At 35.9% G+C, this 17,628-nt stretch overlaps 1 protein-coding gene across 4 annotated transcripts in view; it reads right to left on the bottom strand.

Moving 5' to 3' along the window:
- Positions 1-17,628, bottom strand: part of LOC128226929 (transient receptor potential cation channel subfamily M member 3-like) — a 108,355-nt gene that overhangs the window by 69,716 nt on the left and 21,011 nt on the right. For 2 of the 4 annotated variants that reach the window (XM_052937044.1, XM_052937045.1), the window contains exons 2-3: positions 9,226-9,321; positions 5,755-5,793 (exon numbers count right to left, since the gene is read on the bottom strand). In XM_052937044.1, the coding sequence (XP_052793004.1) occupies positions 5,755-5,793; positions 9,226-9,306 (120 nt within the window). In that variant the 5' untranslated portion in view covers positions 9,307-9,321. The remainder of the gene's footprint in view (positions 1-5,754; positions 5,794-9,225; positions 9,322-17,628) is intronic. The other 2 variants (XM_052937046.1, XM_052937047.1) reach the window with 1 other exon arrangement.

The raw sequence follows: 17,628 nt of genomic DNA, 5'->3' as shown, positions 1-17,628 counted from the left end.
TAAGTTGTTGTCGTTTCCACAAGACTGGTATCAGGCCACAATATCTTGATTTCAGTTGCTTCGAGGCTTCACCTCCTTGTTGTTTCCACAAGACCGGTACCAGGCCTCACCACCTTAGTTGCTGTTGTTTCCAGGCCTCACAATCTTGGTTGCTGTTGTTTCCAGGCCACTTCACCTGGGTTGCTGTTGTTCCGACAAGACTGGTACCAGGTCTCACTACGTAGTTGCTGTTGTTTGCACAATACTGGTACCAGGCCACACCAACTTGGTTGCTGTTGTATCCACAAGACTGTTACCAGGCCTAACCATCTTGGTTACTGTTGTTTCCACAAGTCAGGTATGTGGCTCTGTTTTTGTTTTCAATGATTTAAATTGCAAAATGACAGCATTTCAAATGAGAAAAAATTTAATTTTGACTGCTTTGCATCAATGTGTTGTCAGGGATGAAATTATTTGCTCTTCAAATACAATTCTTGATTTAGCAAGCATTTAAGCTTGTGAACTGTACCAAGAACTTGGAGACAAAACCATCTGTGAAATAAAAGGCTAACAATATGTAGTGGTAAACTAACACAACCTAATTCTGATTAATAATTCCTGACAAAATAACACCATATCTGTAAACTTTCATTAGGAGTGACTTTATTTTGGAACCAGCTAATGTTTGTCTTTAATTATGATCATCCATCTTCTACACAGAATTGTAGTACAAGCTACCCAAACAGAGTACTCTTATTGGGAGCATTTAGATTTTGTAAATGTCAACATAATGGAGTGTTTCCATCAGTTTACCATTTGCCTTGGAAGTACTTGTACTGTTAGCTAAGGTAAAGACAAGATGTTCATGTCCCAGGAATAAAGCATAATTATATGAGAGATCCAATGCAGCTCCTTGGAAACCCACTCCTTACTCTGCTCATTGAAATGGCCAACAACAGAGAACAAGCTCACATATATACAAGTTATTCTGCGTAAGTGCTTACCTCTTTTGAAAACCATGCAAATGTTATTATTTTTCCATTTCCCGTGCTTACACTACAATCTCTGGGACTGATTGCCAATGTGGGATGACAATCGTGACATACAGAATCTCTATGATAATTATTCATACAAAACTATATTTTTTCTTCGCTCTGGTAGTATATGTTTTTTTTTAGTTTAAACTCATTTCTTTTTAGCTCAATTGAGGCAAAAGGCTGATAGAATAAGGCTTAATTCTGTCTGATGTGCAGAAACCATTACTAGAGTCTATTTTGAGAAGCAATGAGAAGGTACTTCTGGTGGGAATCAAACCCAAAAACCTCATGGGAGAGAGGCAGACTCCTATACCACTATACTACACATGGTCTGCTATTGTGGAGAAATTAGCAAGGAAGCTAGCTTACTTGTTTACTGCAAGAGTTGATAAATTATATTGCTGTTTAACAAATAGTTCCTGTCAGTGATACTGAGACTGAGTATTTGAATACATTTTCTGAAAATTTCAAGCAATTTTGTCATCTGATGCCTTTTTCATGCCAGCTATATAGGGCTCTAGGTGGGTATCATGTGTGGCTCATGGGAAGTGCATAATCCCAGTTCTCCAGCCCTTTCACACCTAATGACAATGCTGCTTGTCACCAATGTAAAATATTAAAGTAAAATCAGACTTGGTCTTGTACCGATTGACAGCGTAAACACATAAAAAAAATAAGAAGGAATTCTATGCAGACACTTACTGTTATTGCTTCTATTTCCAGGCTCTTTGGCGTAACTATTATTTTATTAGCCATGCAATTATGAGAGACTAAAATGCAAAAATCATCAAAATGCAAATATATTATTGCTTGTTGCAATACAGAACGATAAACAATACAAATGCCAAAAAACAACAACAGTTTTTTAACAAGAGATGTTTGTCAAACATTATGCGCCCCTGAGTGCCATGTTGTCAGGAATATTTGGACAATTGAATGAAATATGCATGGACTGAAATGAGAGCTTATTTTTCATTAACATTGGATGCCTTTGATGCAGTTTTAAGATTATGACCATACAAAGTGTGAGGATAGTAGGTAGGTTTTTAATTATGTTCAGATGATGACTGATATTTTCAGATAAACATGTATCCTCTTAGCAGCAGGGAATAAGTAAATATGACGTAAATTTTAATGACCAATGTTCTGCTTACGCCCAGCACGTAAAGAATGGGGACCAAAAATCTACCCATTGTCAAGTGATCAATCTGACAAGCTTTTCGTGTTAATGGTCACTGTGACCTTGACGTTTGACACTATGACTTCTAAAATCAATAGGGGTCAACAACTGGTCAGGCCCAACCTTCTTGTCAAGTTTGATGACCATAGGTCCAGAAATTGTTGAGTTATCACTCAGACAAGCTTATGTCCACCTACGGACAGACTTACAGACAAACTGATGGACATACGCAAAGCAATACACCCCTCTTCTTCAAAGGGGGGATAATAATTGACTACAGAACTTCAGCTTTAGTTGTGAGAAACTGTTCAACTGTCTCTCTATTTTAAGTAACAGTGACCTTGACCCTTGGGGCCCCAAATGTAGTCCCATGAAAGGTCAAGGTCACAGTGACCTTTTATGCGAAAAGGTTGTCAAAGCTTGTATGAGGTTGGGGGGTGGCCAGTAGATGACCCCTATTGTGGTCATAGAATCAAGTCGCAAGTTATTTGAAAATCCTAAAATGCATGGTCAAGATACATCTTGGACAAGGATTTTCAACCTTTGATCTCTAGTCTTGACCTTTGAGGTACAGTGTAACACCCCTGGGTTTTGTGCAGGACACAACACCTCGACAGCGTGACTATCCATAGCAGGTCTTTTTGTAAATCCTATAATGCATGGTCAAGATGCAGCTCAGACAAGGATTATTTCAACCTTTGACCTTTAACCATGACTGTTGACATACAGACTTGGGTCTTCGGCGCAACACGCCTCATCATGGTGAACTTTCATGGGAAGTTTTTTGAAAATTCTGTAATGCATGGTCAAGATACAGCCCCGACAAATTCATCCCGGAAAGTTGCACACACACATGCACACAGAACCGCCATTGTGACAACTTTCAATGCATGCGGGCTCAACAAAAATCGTTCTCAAGCATTTCTAAATATAAATTTCCTTCAATCTTACCATAAGAGGCCTACACATTTATGTATGTCTCGCTAGGCGTTAGTTACAACTTCTAATTGTAGGATATGACCAGAGAAGCCAAGATATAAAAAACATTTATGTATGTCTCGCTAGGCGTTAGTTACAACTTCTTATTATATGACCAGAGAAGCCAAATTATAAACTAGAAGCGCCGCAATGCGACGAAACCAGGTTTTTGTTATGGGCAATCAGAAATTATAGCCAATTAGTTTGTTGTATGAGCAAGTTCAATCTGCAGCTTCATATAAGCTATATTCACACTAAGATTCATCACTATCCATCAATTCTAACTAAGTTGTTGGGCAGAAAAACATTTTTCTATTTTAAGGAACAGTGACCTTGACCCCATCTCCCAAGCTAGCTCTTCACATAAGCTACATTCGCTCTAAGTTTCATCAATATCTATCAATGCTAACTTAAGTTATTGGGCAGAAACCATTCTATTTTTAGCAACAGTGAGCTTGACCCCACCCCCCTCAAAAGAAATTCCAAGCTTGCTCTTCACATAAGCTACTAGTACCTACACACCAAGTTTAATCAATATCTATAACATTGACCGTATCCCCTCCCCACTCAAAAGCAATCCCAAGCTAGCTCTTCACATGCTACCTACACACCAAGTTTCATCAATATCTGTCAATCCTAACTAAAGTTATTGGGCGGAAACCATTTTTCTATTTTTAGTAATAGTGACCTTGACCATAGCCCCTCCCCACTCAAAAGCAATTCCAAGCTAGCTCTTCACATAAGCTACCTACACACTAAGTTTCATCAATATCTATCAATGCTAACTTAAGTTATTGGGCAGAAACCATTTTTCAATTTTTAGTAACAGGCGACCTTGACCTTAGCCCTACCCCCCTCAAAAGCAATCCCAAGGTAGCTCTTCACATAAGCTACCTACACACCAAGTTTCATCAATATATGTCAATGCTAACTAAAGTTATTGGGCAGAAACCATTTTTCTATTTTAAGTTACAGTGACCTTGACCATTTTTCTATTTTAAGTAATAGTGACCTTGACCATAGCCCCCCCCCACTCAAAAGCAATCCAAAGCTAGCTCTTCACATAAGCAACTTACACACCAAGTTTCGTCAATATCTATCAATGCTAACTAAAGTTATTGGGCAGAAACCATTTTTCTATTTTTAGTAACAGTGACCTTGACCTTAGCCCCACCCCCCTCAAAAGCAATCCCAAGCTAGTTCTTCCCATAAGCTACCTACACACCAAGTTTCATCAAAATCTGTCAATGCTAACTAAAGTTATTGAACAGAAACCCATGTTTGACGCCCGCCCGCCCGCCCAACAACAACCTCATTCTAATAACCCGGTTTTCGTTGAAAACCTGGTTAAAAAAAAAATATTAAAAAATCAAGTACTGTTATGACATTTATACTAAATGGTATACCAGTCTTGGACTTCAGAAGGGAATTAACTTGATTATTTTCAGGTCTTTTTCTTCCTAGAGTTATTTTACCATTGTTTTCTGTGTCAAAAGGGAAATAACTGCATTTCATTAAAATACGGTTGTTAAGATTTACCTTTCTTGAACAAAATATTAATATAAATATTCTACCCAGTTTACAAAATTGATGAAACTGGCATGCAGACACAAAATCCAGTGGAATATAGGTACTTTAACAAAATATCAGTATGCAACACAAACAAAGCAAGAATCTCTGTCACAACACACGGGTAGGTTTTACACGCCCCGCTTGCCCAGCACCAAAACCATTTAATGTATGTATAGCTTGGCTGCTTAAAACAGTTAATGACAAAGTATATAATAAATACCATCATATTGGTTCAATGGGAATCTCGCAAACAGGCACTACAGGTAGGTAATATGAAGTCACAGAAACCTCTGCCAGGTACCACCACAGTAGATGGTCACATGTCAGGTGCTCAAAACTACATGATATTTTCGTAAACAAAAGTTGCCCTTAAATGTTTCCAAGCGCTTAGCAGCACTGGTTTTGTGATCAAATGGTAGTCTTTTTTTAGATACTTAAGACTATACTGACAAACCTCACTGTCTGTAGCATAAGAAAGAATAATAAAAAAAATGGTATTAATTACTTTATTTTTTTATTTTTTTTAGGTGTAATCACCTGATGGAGTGTTTCTCTCATGATTTTAAAGGAATCTAAATGCCATGGTATGCACACTTGTCATCAATAAGGCCTACATATTCACCATAAATCTAAATAAAAGATTGATGTGACAAGAGCATGGCAAATTTCTGATATTAAGCTTTTACATTGCTGTGCTTCCCAAACAAACACTTGTGTTAAAATAAAATGAGCAGAACTGCAGTAAACCTGTTTGTGGTTAAAAGCGATAGTCTTATTCCAAATGGTGATTTATGGCTCTTGGGGGAATAAGTGTGTTAAACTGAAATAGTTAAATCACCTTCAGAATACACTTTACTATTACAACAAAACAACTAAAAAAATCCTTTTATCCTATTATTTTGTAAATAAGAGGCAGTCTTGTTACTATTGGAGGTATCAGAGAGTAAGGAATGGTGTTTGACCGGGCGTGTATAACCTAACTCTAGGACTACAGTAACAGGCCCCTACCTCACTCTCCGCACGAAAAAATGGCCACACGTGCAGTCTCTAGTAAACAAATAAAGGCATCAGGCTCAAATAGAGCAGGTGCACTATGTCTATTGTAAACATAAAGGAGAAATATAAAAAAGTGTTTTTTCAAATGTATCAACTAGTTGTTGCTGATGGGTACAAACATATAAAGGAAGCTCAAAATATCAAAACAACCTGTTATAAAGCGTTTTAAAAAGGTAAAAAGTTTGAAATACATTAAATGAATTCACTTGAAATAATAAGCACAATAAATAATGTGAATGTACAAACCTAATCAGAGGAATACCTAGAAAATGTGTGGCTACCAGATTGTCTACATACTAAAGGCCACACCAAATGACTTTTTGTTATACAGGTTTTTAAGAAAAAATTTGGCCATTGAGTAAATTTATCACAAAAATATTTGTTTCAATTTCAGTGATATAAAGATGTGATCCCAAGGCAATTTGCATTTTTAAATATAATATTCTAAAGATGAGCATAAGATTGAAAAAAATTGTAACATTCAAAACACAATTACATAGTATACTCTAATATGTCGGAGTTGTTAGTATTGTAACTATTTTGCATGTTTATTGTTTTAACAATTGGTCCTTTTAGTACTGATTTTGTACGAGATTTAAGTCTGAATTTTTTGTTTTTGTCAGAATTTTTAATAAGATAATAAACATTATCAGCATAGGAGTCTCTAAAAAGCTTGGACAGTTTTAATTTCATCATTTTAAAATTTATCATTATCTTCACAAACATGCTGAAATGGATACACACAGCAAAATCCAATGATGGAAACTTTTTTAAACAAGAGGGCCCTGAAGGCCCTGAATCACTCACCTGATCCAATAAAGATCATCAACAAAAACATTCTGATCAAGTTCCATGAACATATGGTCATAAATGTGGCCTCTATGGTGTTAAAATACTTTTCCTATTATTTGACCTGGTGACCTAGTTTTTGACCGCACATGACCCAGATTCAAACTTGGCCTAGAGCTAATCAATATAAACATTCTGACAAAGTTTCATGGACATACAGTCATAAATGTGACCTCTAGAGTGCTATCAAGCTTTACCTATGATTTGACCTAATGACCTACATTTTGACCGTACATGACCCAGATTTAAACTTGAGTTAGAGATTATTAATATAAACATTCTGACCAACTTTCATAAAGATACATTTATAAATGTGACCTCTAGAGTGTTAACAAGCTTTTCCTTAAATTTGACCTAGTGACCTAGTTTTTGACCGCATATGATCCAGATTTGAACTTGGCCTAGAGCTAATCAATATAAACATTCTGACTAAGTTTCATGAACATACAGTCATAAATGTCACCTCTACAGTGCTCACAAGCTTTTCCTATGATTTGACCTAATGACCTAGTTTTTGACCACAATTGACCTAGATTTAAACTTGACTTAGAGATTACTAATATAAACATTCTGACTACCTGTCATTAAGATACAGTTATAAATGTGACCTCTAGAGTGTTAACAAGCTTTTTCTTAAATTTGACCTGGTGACCTAGTTTTTGACTGCACATGACCAAGATTCGAACTTGGCCTAGAGGTAATAAATATAAACATTCTGACCAAGATTTCCGATGATACAGTCATAAATGTCACCTCCAGAGTGCTAACAAGCTTTTCCTATGATTTGACCTTATGACCTAGTTTTTGACTGCACATGACCCAGTTTTAAACTTGACTTAGAGATAATTAATGTTAACATTCTGACCAACTTTCATGAAGAAACCTTTATAAATGTGACCTCTAGAGTGTAAACAAGCTTTTCCTTTAATTTGACCTGGTGACCTAGTTTTAGACTGCACATGACCCAGATTCAAACTTGGTCTAGAGCTAATTAATATAAACATTCTGACTATGTTTCATGAACATACAGTCATAAATGTCACTTCTAGAGTGCTAACAAGCTTTTCCTATGATTTGACCTAATGACCTAGTTTTTAACCAAAATTGACCTAGAATTAAACTTGACTTAGAGATAATTAATGTAAACATTCTGACCAACTTTCATGAAGAAACCTTTATAAATGTGACCTCTAGAGTGCTAACAAGCTTTTCCTATGATTTGACCTGGTGACCTAGTTTTTGACTGCACATGACCCAGATTTAAACTTGACTTAAAGATTATTATAATAAACATTCTGACCAACTTTCATGAAGATACAGTCATAAATGAGACCTCTAGAGTGTTAACAAGATTTTCCTTCAATTTGACCTGGTGACCTAGTTTTTGACAGCACATGACCCAGAATCGAACTTGACCTAGAGAGAATTAATATTAACATACTGACCATGTTTCCTGAAGATACAGTCATAAATGTGACCTCTATAGTGTTAACCACCTTTTCCTTCAAATTGACCTGGTGACCTAGTTTTTAACCCCAGACGACCCAATATCGAACTCATCCAAGATTTTATTAAGGGCAACATTCTGACCAAGTTTCATTAAGATAGTGCCCAAATTGTGACCTCTAGAGTGTTAACAGTCAAATTGTTGACGACGGACGACTGACACAGGGCGATCACAATAGCTCACCTTGAGCACTTCGTGCTCAGGTGAGCTAAAAAACTAATGCCTTTTAAAGAGTTTGGTTTTAATTCATTCATTTATATTGTCACAAGCAGTAAAGCAACATTGCTATTTGAAAATTATAAAGTAAGTCGCCAAAAGCACTGGAAATAAATTACACTCATGCTTTACCAGTTCATATCTGATAAAACCGCAAAAATCTGTTACTTTTCCTTCAAAGCAAAACCATACATGCAATGGGGAGGAAATGTGTAAGATAATTGAAATTTAAGTTTTCAAAAAACCTTGATACTTTAAACAAATCAGATTCAAGGTGAATAATTTAATGATGGAGCTGTCCTAAAAATACTTTATTTTTAAAGTGAGGTTTATCTAAAAAAAAACACCTGATCAATTTGGTGTGGCCTAAACTTACATATAAACTGGAGACAATCAATACACTGCACAAAATTGAACAATCCGCAATGTTAATCTTACATAAACAGTCAATGAACATACATCAGCTATGACTAAAACATATAGAGGAGAACTATTGATAGAATTATATTTCACAGAGTGAGCACCAAAAGCTATATTAGCCATGAGTAAAATATTTACTTTTGGTGTTCTTCAGTTGAAATATAATGCAATCTTGCACTAAAACAAATGTTTTCTCCTTTTATTTTATTCTTAAAATGCATTTGATTGAAACGTAATTAGAAAATCGTGCAAAATTTTAATCAAATGACATCATATACTGGGAATGATGCCGCTGAATTTTCTTCCCCCCACCATGTGTGCTGACATTTTTTTTCAGCCTAAACTTATTGAGTACCCTATATACTGCAGTGTATTGTTACATTCCAGTGATGTAGAAATATGACTGATCGTTGTACATGTATGATCCTCACCTGTCCGCTAAGTTGTCTTTCAACGCGGGTGTACACTGTCCCAGACCCTAAATTAGGGATTTGTGTCTGCGAAAGAACCATCACCCTTCACCATTGCTGAAATAACAACAAACACATACTTGCATATTTTTTTTTAAAATTTGGCTTGCTTCAACACCCCACACTAAGTCTTGTTCATACATATTCAGTAAAATAGGTTCAAAATAAAAATGTATGAAAGGTTGATCCGACTGCGTTTATATTATGCCAAAAAGTTGTCCAAGGAAATGCCCCGAAAAAGCCTCATTGGATAGACAGCCATTAGTATTTGTCTTCAAGGACAGATGTTAAGTATATAGACGACCTTCCCATGCCTCTTGGAAATATTGATCACTCACATTTTAAAAGAGAAAGTATGAACACAAAAGATGATGAGTCACTGTGAAATGGAATGGATGTCAACTTGTGCCTGTTCACCTTTAAATGAGATTGTTCAACCAGGGCATTATTGAACATGTTTGTATGTTAGCACTTAACACTTTGTTATAAAATTTTTTAGCCAGGATTAAATTTTTCAATGAAAACAAGACCTGTCAAAGGATAGCACGATATTTTTTACACCGCTTTGTCTTAGAAATGAGTACAGTTATGAGGCAATATGCGTCTGTCAAAAGCAATAAAAAAGTCAGACTAAAAGGTAAACAGGAAACGCCACAATGCCACAAAACCAGGTTTTCAATCATTTACAGAATAACTTCAGCCTTCATTGTGAAATTTTGTTTCAAGTGTTTTTATATATTTAGTAACAGTGACCTTGCTCTTGACCCAATGGGCCTCAAACACAATGCCATGAAAGGTCTCCCTCAAATCCTCCTATATACCAAGTTTGGTCACAATATGTCAATCTTAACTAAAGTTATTTAGTACTAACTTTTTTCCTACTTAAAGTTACAGTCACCTTGACCATAAATCTCTGAGCCCAAAACACAATTGTATAAAAGGTCTCTATAAACTCTTCATAACTAAGTTTGGTTGCAATATGTCAACCCTAACTCAAGTTAATCAGTCCAACCATTTTCTATTTTTAGTAACAGTGACCTTGACCTTGATCCTGGGGATCCTAAACGCAATTCTATAAAAGGTCTGCATAATCTCTTCCTATATACCAAGTTTGGTCACAATATGTCAATCCTAACTGAAATTATACATTACCATAGGTGGGTTTGGCCATACCGTCATGCCAGCCCACCCCAACGTCATACATCAATCTATAATACTTTTGTTAAAAATAAAAAAAAAATATAACTATGAAAAAAGTGCCTGTGAAAAGCAATAAAAAAATCATAATAAAAAAAAATCAATCAAGGGCCATAATTTGTATTTAGGGTTAATATGGAGCTTTGTAACCTAATTGTGTGATGGCTGTTACCAACTGTGTGAATTATTAAGTCAATTGAATGAAGGGATAAGAAGTGATAAGTGAAAATCCCAACCTGTCCTTAAACTTTAACCGGGCACACTGTGCCCAAAAAATTATCCTAAGTTCCTAAGTCAATCAGGGCCCATTATTTGTAATTAGGATGAAATGGTGTTATGTAACTTAATTGTAAGATGGTTGTCATTTATATGTCTGAAGTATTACGTCAATTTAATGAAGGGTATTGAAGTTATAAGTGAAAATGATAACTTAATTGTTCTCAAACTTTAACCGGTCGCTGATGCAGAGACTGAAGTCGGGGGGAGTAGTAAAGCCTCCTTATTCTTTGAACAGTCTAAAATTGTAAGAAAAAAACACCTTATCATTAAATTTCTGGTATCCATCATCAATAAGGATCACTCATTGGCAGTGTTCAAACTGCCTTAAATATGCCAGCGTTATAAGGATGAAACTCATGTTACTTTACATAAAATATACATATCTGTATTTAATACCTCTCTTATTCACTAAGCGATATCAAGTTGCATTCTTTTCTGCGAAAATAATAAGGAAAGCTGTATGTCTTTCAAAGAAAATATTGTCATACTTTCAGAAATCATTTTAACTCTTCGTGTTTATGTTATAGTTTCAGTCTAAAAACAAATGAAGATTCAATGTGTTGAAAATTGATAACTTGTTCAGTATCAGCTGGAAAAAGAAATGCGATAGCTTTTTAATACTTAAATGTATTTAAATGTTTTAGCACTCAAGTTTGATACTTAACTAAACTTGAAAACAAAATAAGTTAAATCATCAATCACATCAGTCAAAATCAGAACCCACCGGACCAACTGTTGCAGGTGATTTTTGGCTTGAGCAGCAAATTTTTTTAACTTTATTGGCCGGACTTGCAGAAAATAAAAATTGGAAAATCTGGTTTGCCTTGTTCTATTAAAACACAATAATTTTGAAAATGATTTCCATAAGAAAATATACCAAGGATCACATCATTTTATTAGACGAGCAGTATTTCAAATCCCACATGGTCGATTCCAGAGTTCTACAAAGAGTAAAGATTATCACATCTTTCTCTTTATCTTATAGAGCTGTGATTGATGTCAGCATAAAATGATCAGTCTGGAACCAATATTTATAAATCAGTTACCAGCGCTGTGTTTATTTAGTTTCTGGTTTCCTTTTTGTCATTGTCTGCCAAATTGTAACAGGGCTTGGTCTGGTTTATCAAATAAACAAGAGCTGTCACAGTATGTAACGAATGCCCCCGAATGTGACATTGACCTATGAACAAGTTACATGAAAAGTTAAAGATCAAACAAAATACATATGGCAAGTTATTTTAAATTGCCTCTGAACATAAAAAAATACCACCCATATTTGACAAACTACATTCTTATGTCCTAATATTCAGCATTCCATTGTGAATAAACACATAAGTGTATCTTTCACCTTAGAGGTAGGGACATGGGTGTTGCACGTGACAGGTCGTCTTGGTATGTTGAACACATGTGGCAAGTTATTTTCAAATCTGTCCATACAAGAAAAAGTTACAGCCCGGACATAACAACCAATACTCTGTATCCTTATATCCTTATATGCAGCACTCCATTATGAATAAACACCTAAGTGTGACCTTGACCTTAGAGGTAGGGACACGGTTCTTGCACGTCGTCTTAGTATGTCGAACACATGTGGCAAGTTATTTTAAATTCTGTCCATACAATGGAAAGTAACAGCCCGGACACGACAACCTATACTCTATGTCATTATATGCAGCATTCCATTATGAATAACACTAAGTGTGACCTTGACCTAAGAGGTAGGGACACGGTTCTTGCACGTGACACGTCGTCTTGGTATGTCGAACACATGTGGCAAGTTATTTTAAATTCTGTCCATACAAGGGAAAGTTACAGCCCGGACACGACAACCTATACTCTATGTCCTTATATGCAGCACTCCATTGTGAATAAACACCTAAGTGTGACCTTGACCTTAGAGGAAGGGACATGTTTATTGCACGCGACACGTCGTCGTGGTATGTCCAACACATGTGGCAAGTTATTCTATTATTCGTCCATACAAGGGAAAGTTACAGCCCAGACACAACAACCTATACTCTATGTCCTTATATGCAGCATTCCATTGTGAATAAACACTAAGTGTGACCTTGACCTAAGAGGTAGGGACACGGGTCATGCACCCGACACGTCCTCTTGGTAGGTCAAACACATGTGGCACATTATTTTATTATCTGTCCATACAACGGAAAGTTACAGCCCGGACACGACAACCTATACTCTATGTCCTTATATGCAGCATTGCATTGTGAATAAACACCTAAGTGTGACCTTGACCTAAGAGGTAGGGACACGGTTCTTGCACGCGACACGTATTCTTGGTATGCCGAACACATGTGGCAAGTTATTTTAAAATCTGTCCATACAAGGGAAAGTTACAGCCCGGACACGAGTTATTGAGCCGGACACACCAACGGACTGAAGGACGGACGGACGGACGGACAGAAGGTGCGATTTTAATATGCCCACCTTCGGGTGCATTAAAACATGATATATACGTATAGCACACTAAGAGTAAAAATATTCCTTATACAACCATTTGTTTTTGAGTATTTACAGTCTACATTTTACAAGCATCATTTGGGGCAGGTGAATATTTTTTCAGAGCAAGTTAATTTCCAGAAACAGGTAGCTATTGAAAAACCTGATACTGAACAAGTTAGGGCTGGTAAATTGCAAAAGTAAATTTCATAGCCTGTTATTACATATCCTTCTTAATTTTGTTTTATTTGTAAACTATTTACTGCAAAACCCTGCAGGAATTGAAAAACACCAGGCGGGTGAATTAACCACACCTCCAGTCATGCCCCCCCCCCCTTGCAGGTTCATCTCGCCATATAAGCGGCATATATTTGTGATATAGGGTGTTAATTTTTACCGTGCATTGAAATATTGCTTTATTTTAGTCCTGAAAAGTAAAGGCGAAAATATCAATTCTAGCCTATCTATTCTAATTGCCATATTTTCAGCGGGTTCTATTTTCAGACTAATCAAAGCTTTAGAAGTTGATTCAATCTAAGGCAATCAATCACATTTTTGAGATGGAGCTGTAGTTGATGCACTTTTTTAGTGTCCATCTAGGAGTCGATGCGGTAGTCTGTATCAGGCATATATAAAAAGCATAGATTTTTGCTCAAGGGTTCCCAGTGCGCTGCGTATCAAATATTGACATTTTCAAAGTTATAATAATTTAATTAAAAGAATAAAGTTATATTAAAGATCATTTGTAATTCACAGTGTTTTAGTAATTTGTATGATTATGCTTGAGTTTCATAAAATTCTATCAATTAATAATCGTTGATGGGTGACTGTTTAAGTTTTTGAAAACAGGGAAATTTAACTTGTTTATAGGTTAAGAATTTAAAAAAATAAAATACTTTACAAACGATGATTTTTTTCCATTAGCGCTGCCAGTTGTTTTCATATCGATGTAATTCAGGGCTCAAATTTAAACAAGAGGGCCATGATGGCCCTAAATCGCTCACCTGAGTAAAAGAGTTTAACATAGCTTGTTTCTCAAAGAATATTAAACAAGAGCTGTCAAAGTATGTGACAAATGCACCCCAATGTGACATTGATCTATGAACAAGTACATAAAAAGTTGATCTTGCCTTTATGTGTCAAATACATATTGCAAGTTATATTAAATTGCCTCCGAGCATAGAAAAAAAAACAATCATACTAAATGACAGCCAACACTCTTTATGTCCTCATATTCAGCATTCCATTGTGAATAAACACTTAGTGTATCTTTCACCTTAGAGGTAGGGACATGGGTCTTGCACATGACACGTTGTCTTGGTATGTCGAAAACATATGGCAAGTCATTTTAAAATCTGTCCATATAAGAGAAAGTCACAGCGCGGACACGACAGCCTATATTTTCCTTCAGGTTGCCATGGCAACCAGAGTTCTGCATGGAATTAATTTTTTTGAACAATTTTGAAAAAGCACCAACCAAGGATCATTCCTATGAAGTTTCATCAAAATTGTCCATGGGGTTTAGGAGAAGAAGATGATTGTAACCAATTGTTGACACTTTTCCTTTAGGTTGCCATGTCAACCAGAGTTCTACATGGAATTAATTTCTTTGAACAATTTTGAAAAAGCACCAACCAAGGATCATTCCTATGAAGTTTCATCAAAATTGTCAAAGCGGTTTAGGAGAAGAAGATGATTATAACCAATTGTTGACATTTTCCTTTAGGTTGCCATGGCAACCGGGCCAAACAAAATTATGTGAACAAATTTAAGAGATGTCCATGCAAGGACACTTCAAACCAAATTTGCTGAAGATCTATCAAGGGGTTCATGCGAAGAAAATGTTAAGATTTTTTTACTAATTTTAGCTCTGATGGCCCTTAAAAGGGGCCAAACAAAATTATTTGAAAAGACCTGACAGAGGCCCATGCTAGGATGCTTCAGACTTGAAGATCCATCAAGCAGTTAATAAGATCAAGTTGTTTAAAGGTTTTTCTATTTTTTGCTCTGGTGACCCCTAAAAGGGGCCAAACAAAACCATTTGAACAAAGTTGAGAGAGGACCATGTAAGGATGCTACATATCAAGTATGGAGTCATTCTGACCTTTGCTTTCAGAGGAAAAGATGTTTAAGTGACAAGACAATGTAAAAACAAATGACCCCTGAGCAAGGCCAATTTGACCCCGGGACAATAATTTGAATACCTTTGGTGTAGGTCCACTAGGTAACACTATATACCAAATATGAAAGATCTAGGTCTTATATTTTGGAGAAGAGGATTTTTAAAGTTTTATTATATAAGACTATATAAAAACAAATAACTTTCAGGGCGGGGCCAATTTTGACCCTGTGGCAATAATTTGAACAACTTTGATAGAGGTCCACAAGATGATGTTGTATACCAAATATCTAAGCTCCTGGCCTTACGGTTCTGGAGAAGAATATTTTTAAAGATTTACTATATAACACTACGTAAAAACAAGGACCCCCTAGGTGGGGTCAATTTTGACCCTGTGGCAATAATTTGAACAAATCTGGTAGAGGTCCACTAGATGATGCTGTATACCAAATATCTAAGCCCTGGGCCTTACAGTTTCGGAGAAGAAGATTTTTAAAGATTTACTATATAACACTATGTAATAAAACTAGTGACCTCTGGGGCGTGGCCATTTTTGACCCCAGGAGAATAATTTGAACAAATTTTGTAGAGGACCACTACATGATGACACATACCAATTTTTAAGGTTCTAGGCCTAGTGGTTTTTGAGAAGAAGATTTTTAAATTTTTCCCTATATAAGTCTATGTAAAACAAGTGACCCCCAGGGCGGGGCCATTTTTGACCCCAGGGGGATAGTTTTAACAATTTTGGTAGAGGACCACTAGATGATGCTATATACCAAATATTAAGGCTCTAGGCCTTGTGGTTTTGGAGAAGAAGACTTTTAAAGTTTTTCCTTTCCGTTGCCATGGCAACCAGAGTTCTGCATGGAATTCAATTCTTTGAACAATTTTCAAAGGGGACCACCCAAGGAACATTCCTGTGAAGTTTGGATGAAATTGGCTAAGCGGTTTATGAGGAGATGTCGTTTAAAGTAAAAGTTTACGGACGGACGGATGACGGACGGACGCCGGACAAATTGTGATCACAAAAGCTCACCTTGTCACTATGTGACAGGTGAGCTAAAAAAGCAAGTGGCCTAAAAAGTTACTTGCGAAATTGTCAAATCTACTTGCTTTTTTAAAAAAACTTTAAATCACATGGCTTTCAATATTATTTTGATTTAAGTTAGTTAAAATTAAATTTTATGGATGTTGTGTTTATTATTGTACAACAAGGTAAGAGACCATTATTCCTCACTTTAATCTGGGACCAATAACAAATCATAATGCCAGCTTTAATAAACACTCAAATGACAGTAAAACTCAGTTTTAAACTGTATACCGCATGGTCAATAATCGTCCTTTTAAATAAATGACAAAGCAATAAAAAGGTATAGAATAGAACATTACTGTTCTGTACACTGACAGTGACTTATTTTGTCCAACAGTTCTACTTTCACTTTCATTACAATTGACAGGAGGTAAACGGGCACCTGTTTCCAGCAATTTTAAGACAATATGTGAAATATATGTATATTTTTCTGTTACGAATTAAAAAATTTAAGATGCATCTTTTAATTTTAGCTGATAGATTATTTAAAACATATTTGAACGAAATGAATAAAATATCAACTTTGATTATTTAGCATTTTTGTTTTCGAAGCCATCACAGTTGGCGAAAACTGCCGAAGGTATCTGTCAATTTGCATAATGGGTGGAGCTATTCACGTCATTGAGTTTGACTGCTGCTAATGGACACAGTTACTGGTCAGAACCAGACCGGTAATCACTTTTCACTTTGGGCGTTGAATACTCTACATGTGTTTATATACTTTAATTAAATAAACAGACATGAACTGAATAAACAAGCATTCATCACATGGCTTGCAGCTCTAAATGGCAGAGCATATCGCTCTATGATCATCGTAAATTTCGGCGAATCAGACTTTGATTTGAAAATAGCGAAGTCGCCACTGTCTAAAAAATCTACATTTTGTCAACATACATTCTTAGTATTCTGGGAGTACGACGTCAAAAGTGCAAACAGGTTTTAAAAACATGGGACAGGTGCAGGATTGATTTATTAATGCGCAGAATTCAAAAGTGCGTATCACTGAGACAACTGTTGGAGGTGTTCGTTAACTTACTGATATTTTTTTAAATAACTAAGTTTTGAACTTAAAAAAGTGATTCGCTAAAAATATTGAGTGGGCAAGAATATTCTACTCGCATTTTCTGAATTTGACTCGCATTTAGCGAGTTAGCGACTGCTAAATTCGAACCCTGTAATTTAATCTCAAGTCAAGTGAATAAATATTGTAAGGGTT

Source organism: Mya arenaria, chromosome 3, assembly GCF_026914265.1.
Source record: "Mya arenaria isolate MELC-2E11 chromosome 3, ASM2691426v1".
NCBI classification, from domain to species: Eukaryota; Metazoa; Mollusca; class Bivalvia; order Myida; family Myidae; genus Mya; species Mya arenaria.
The sequence above is the reverse complement of the archived record's forward strand: the minus strand, read 5'-3'. Positions and strand labels throughout refer to the sequence as shown.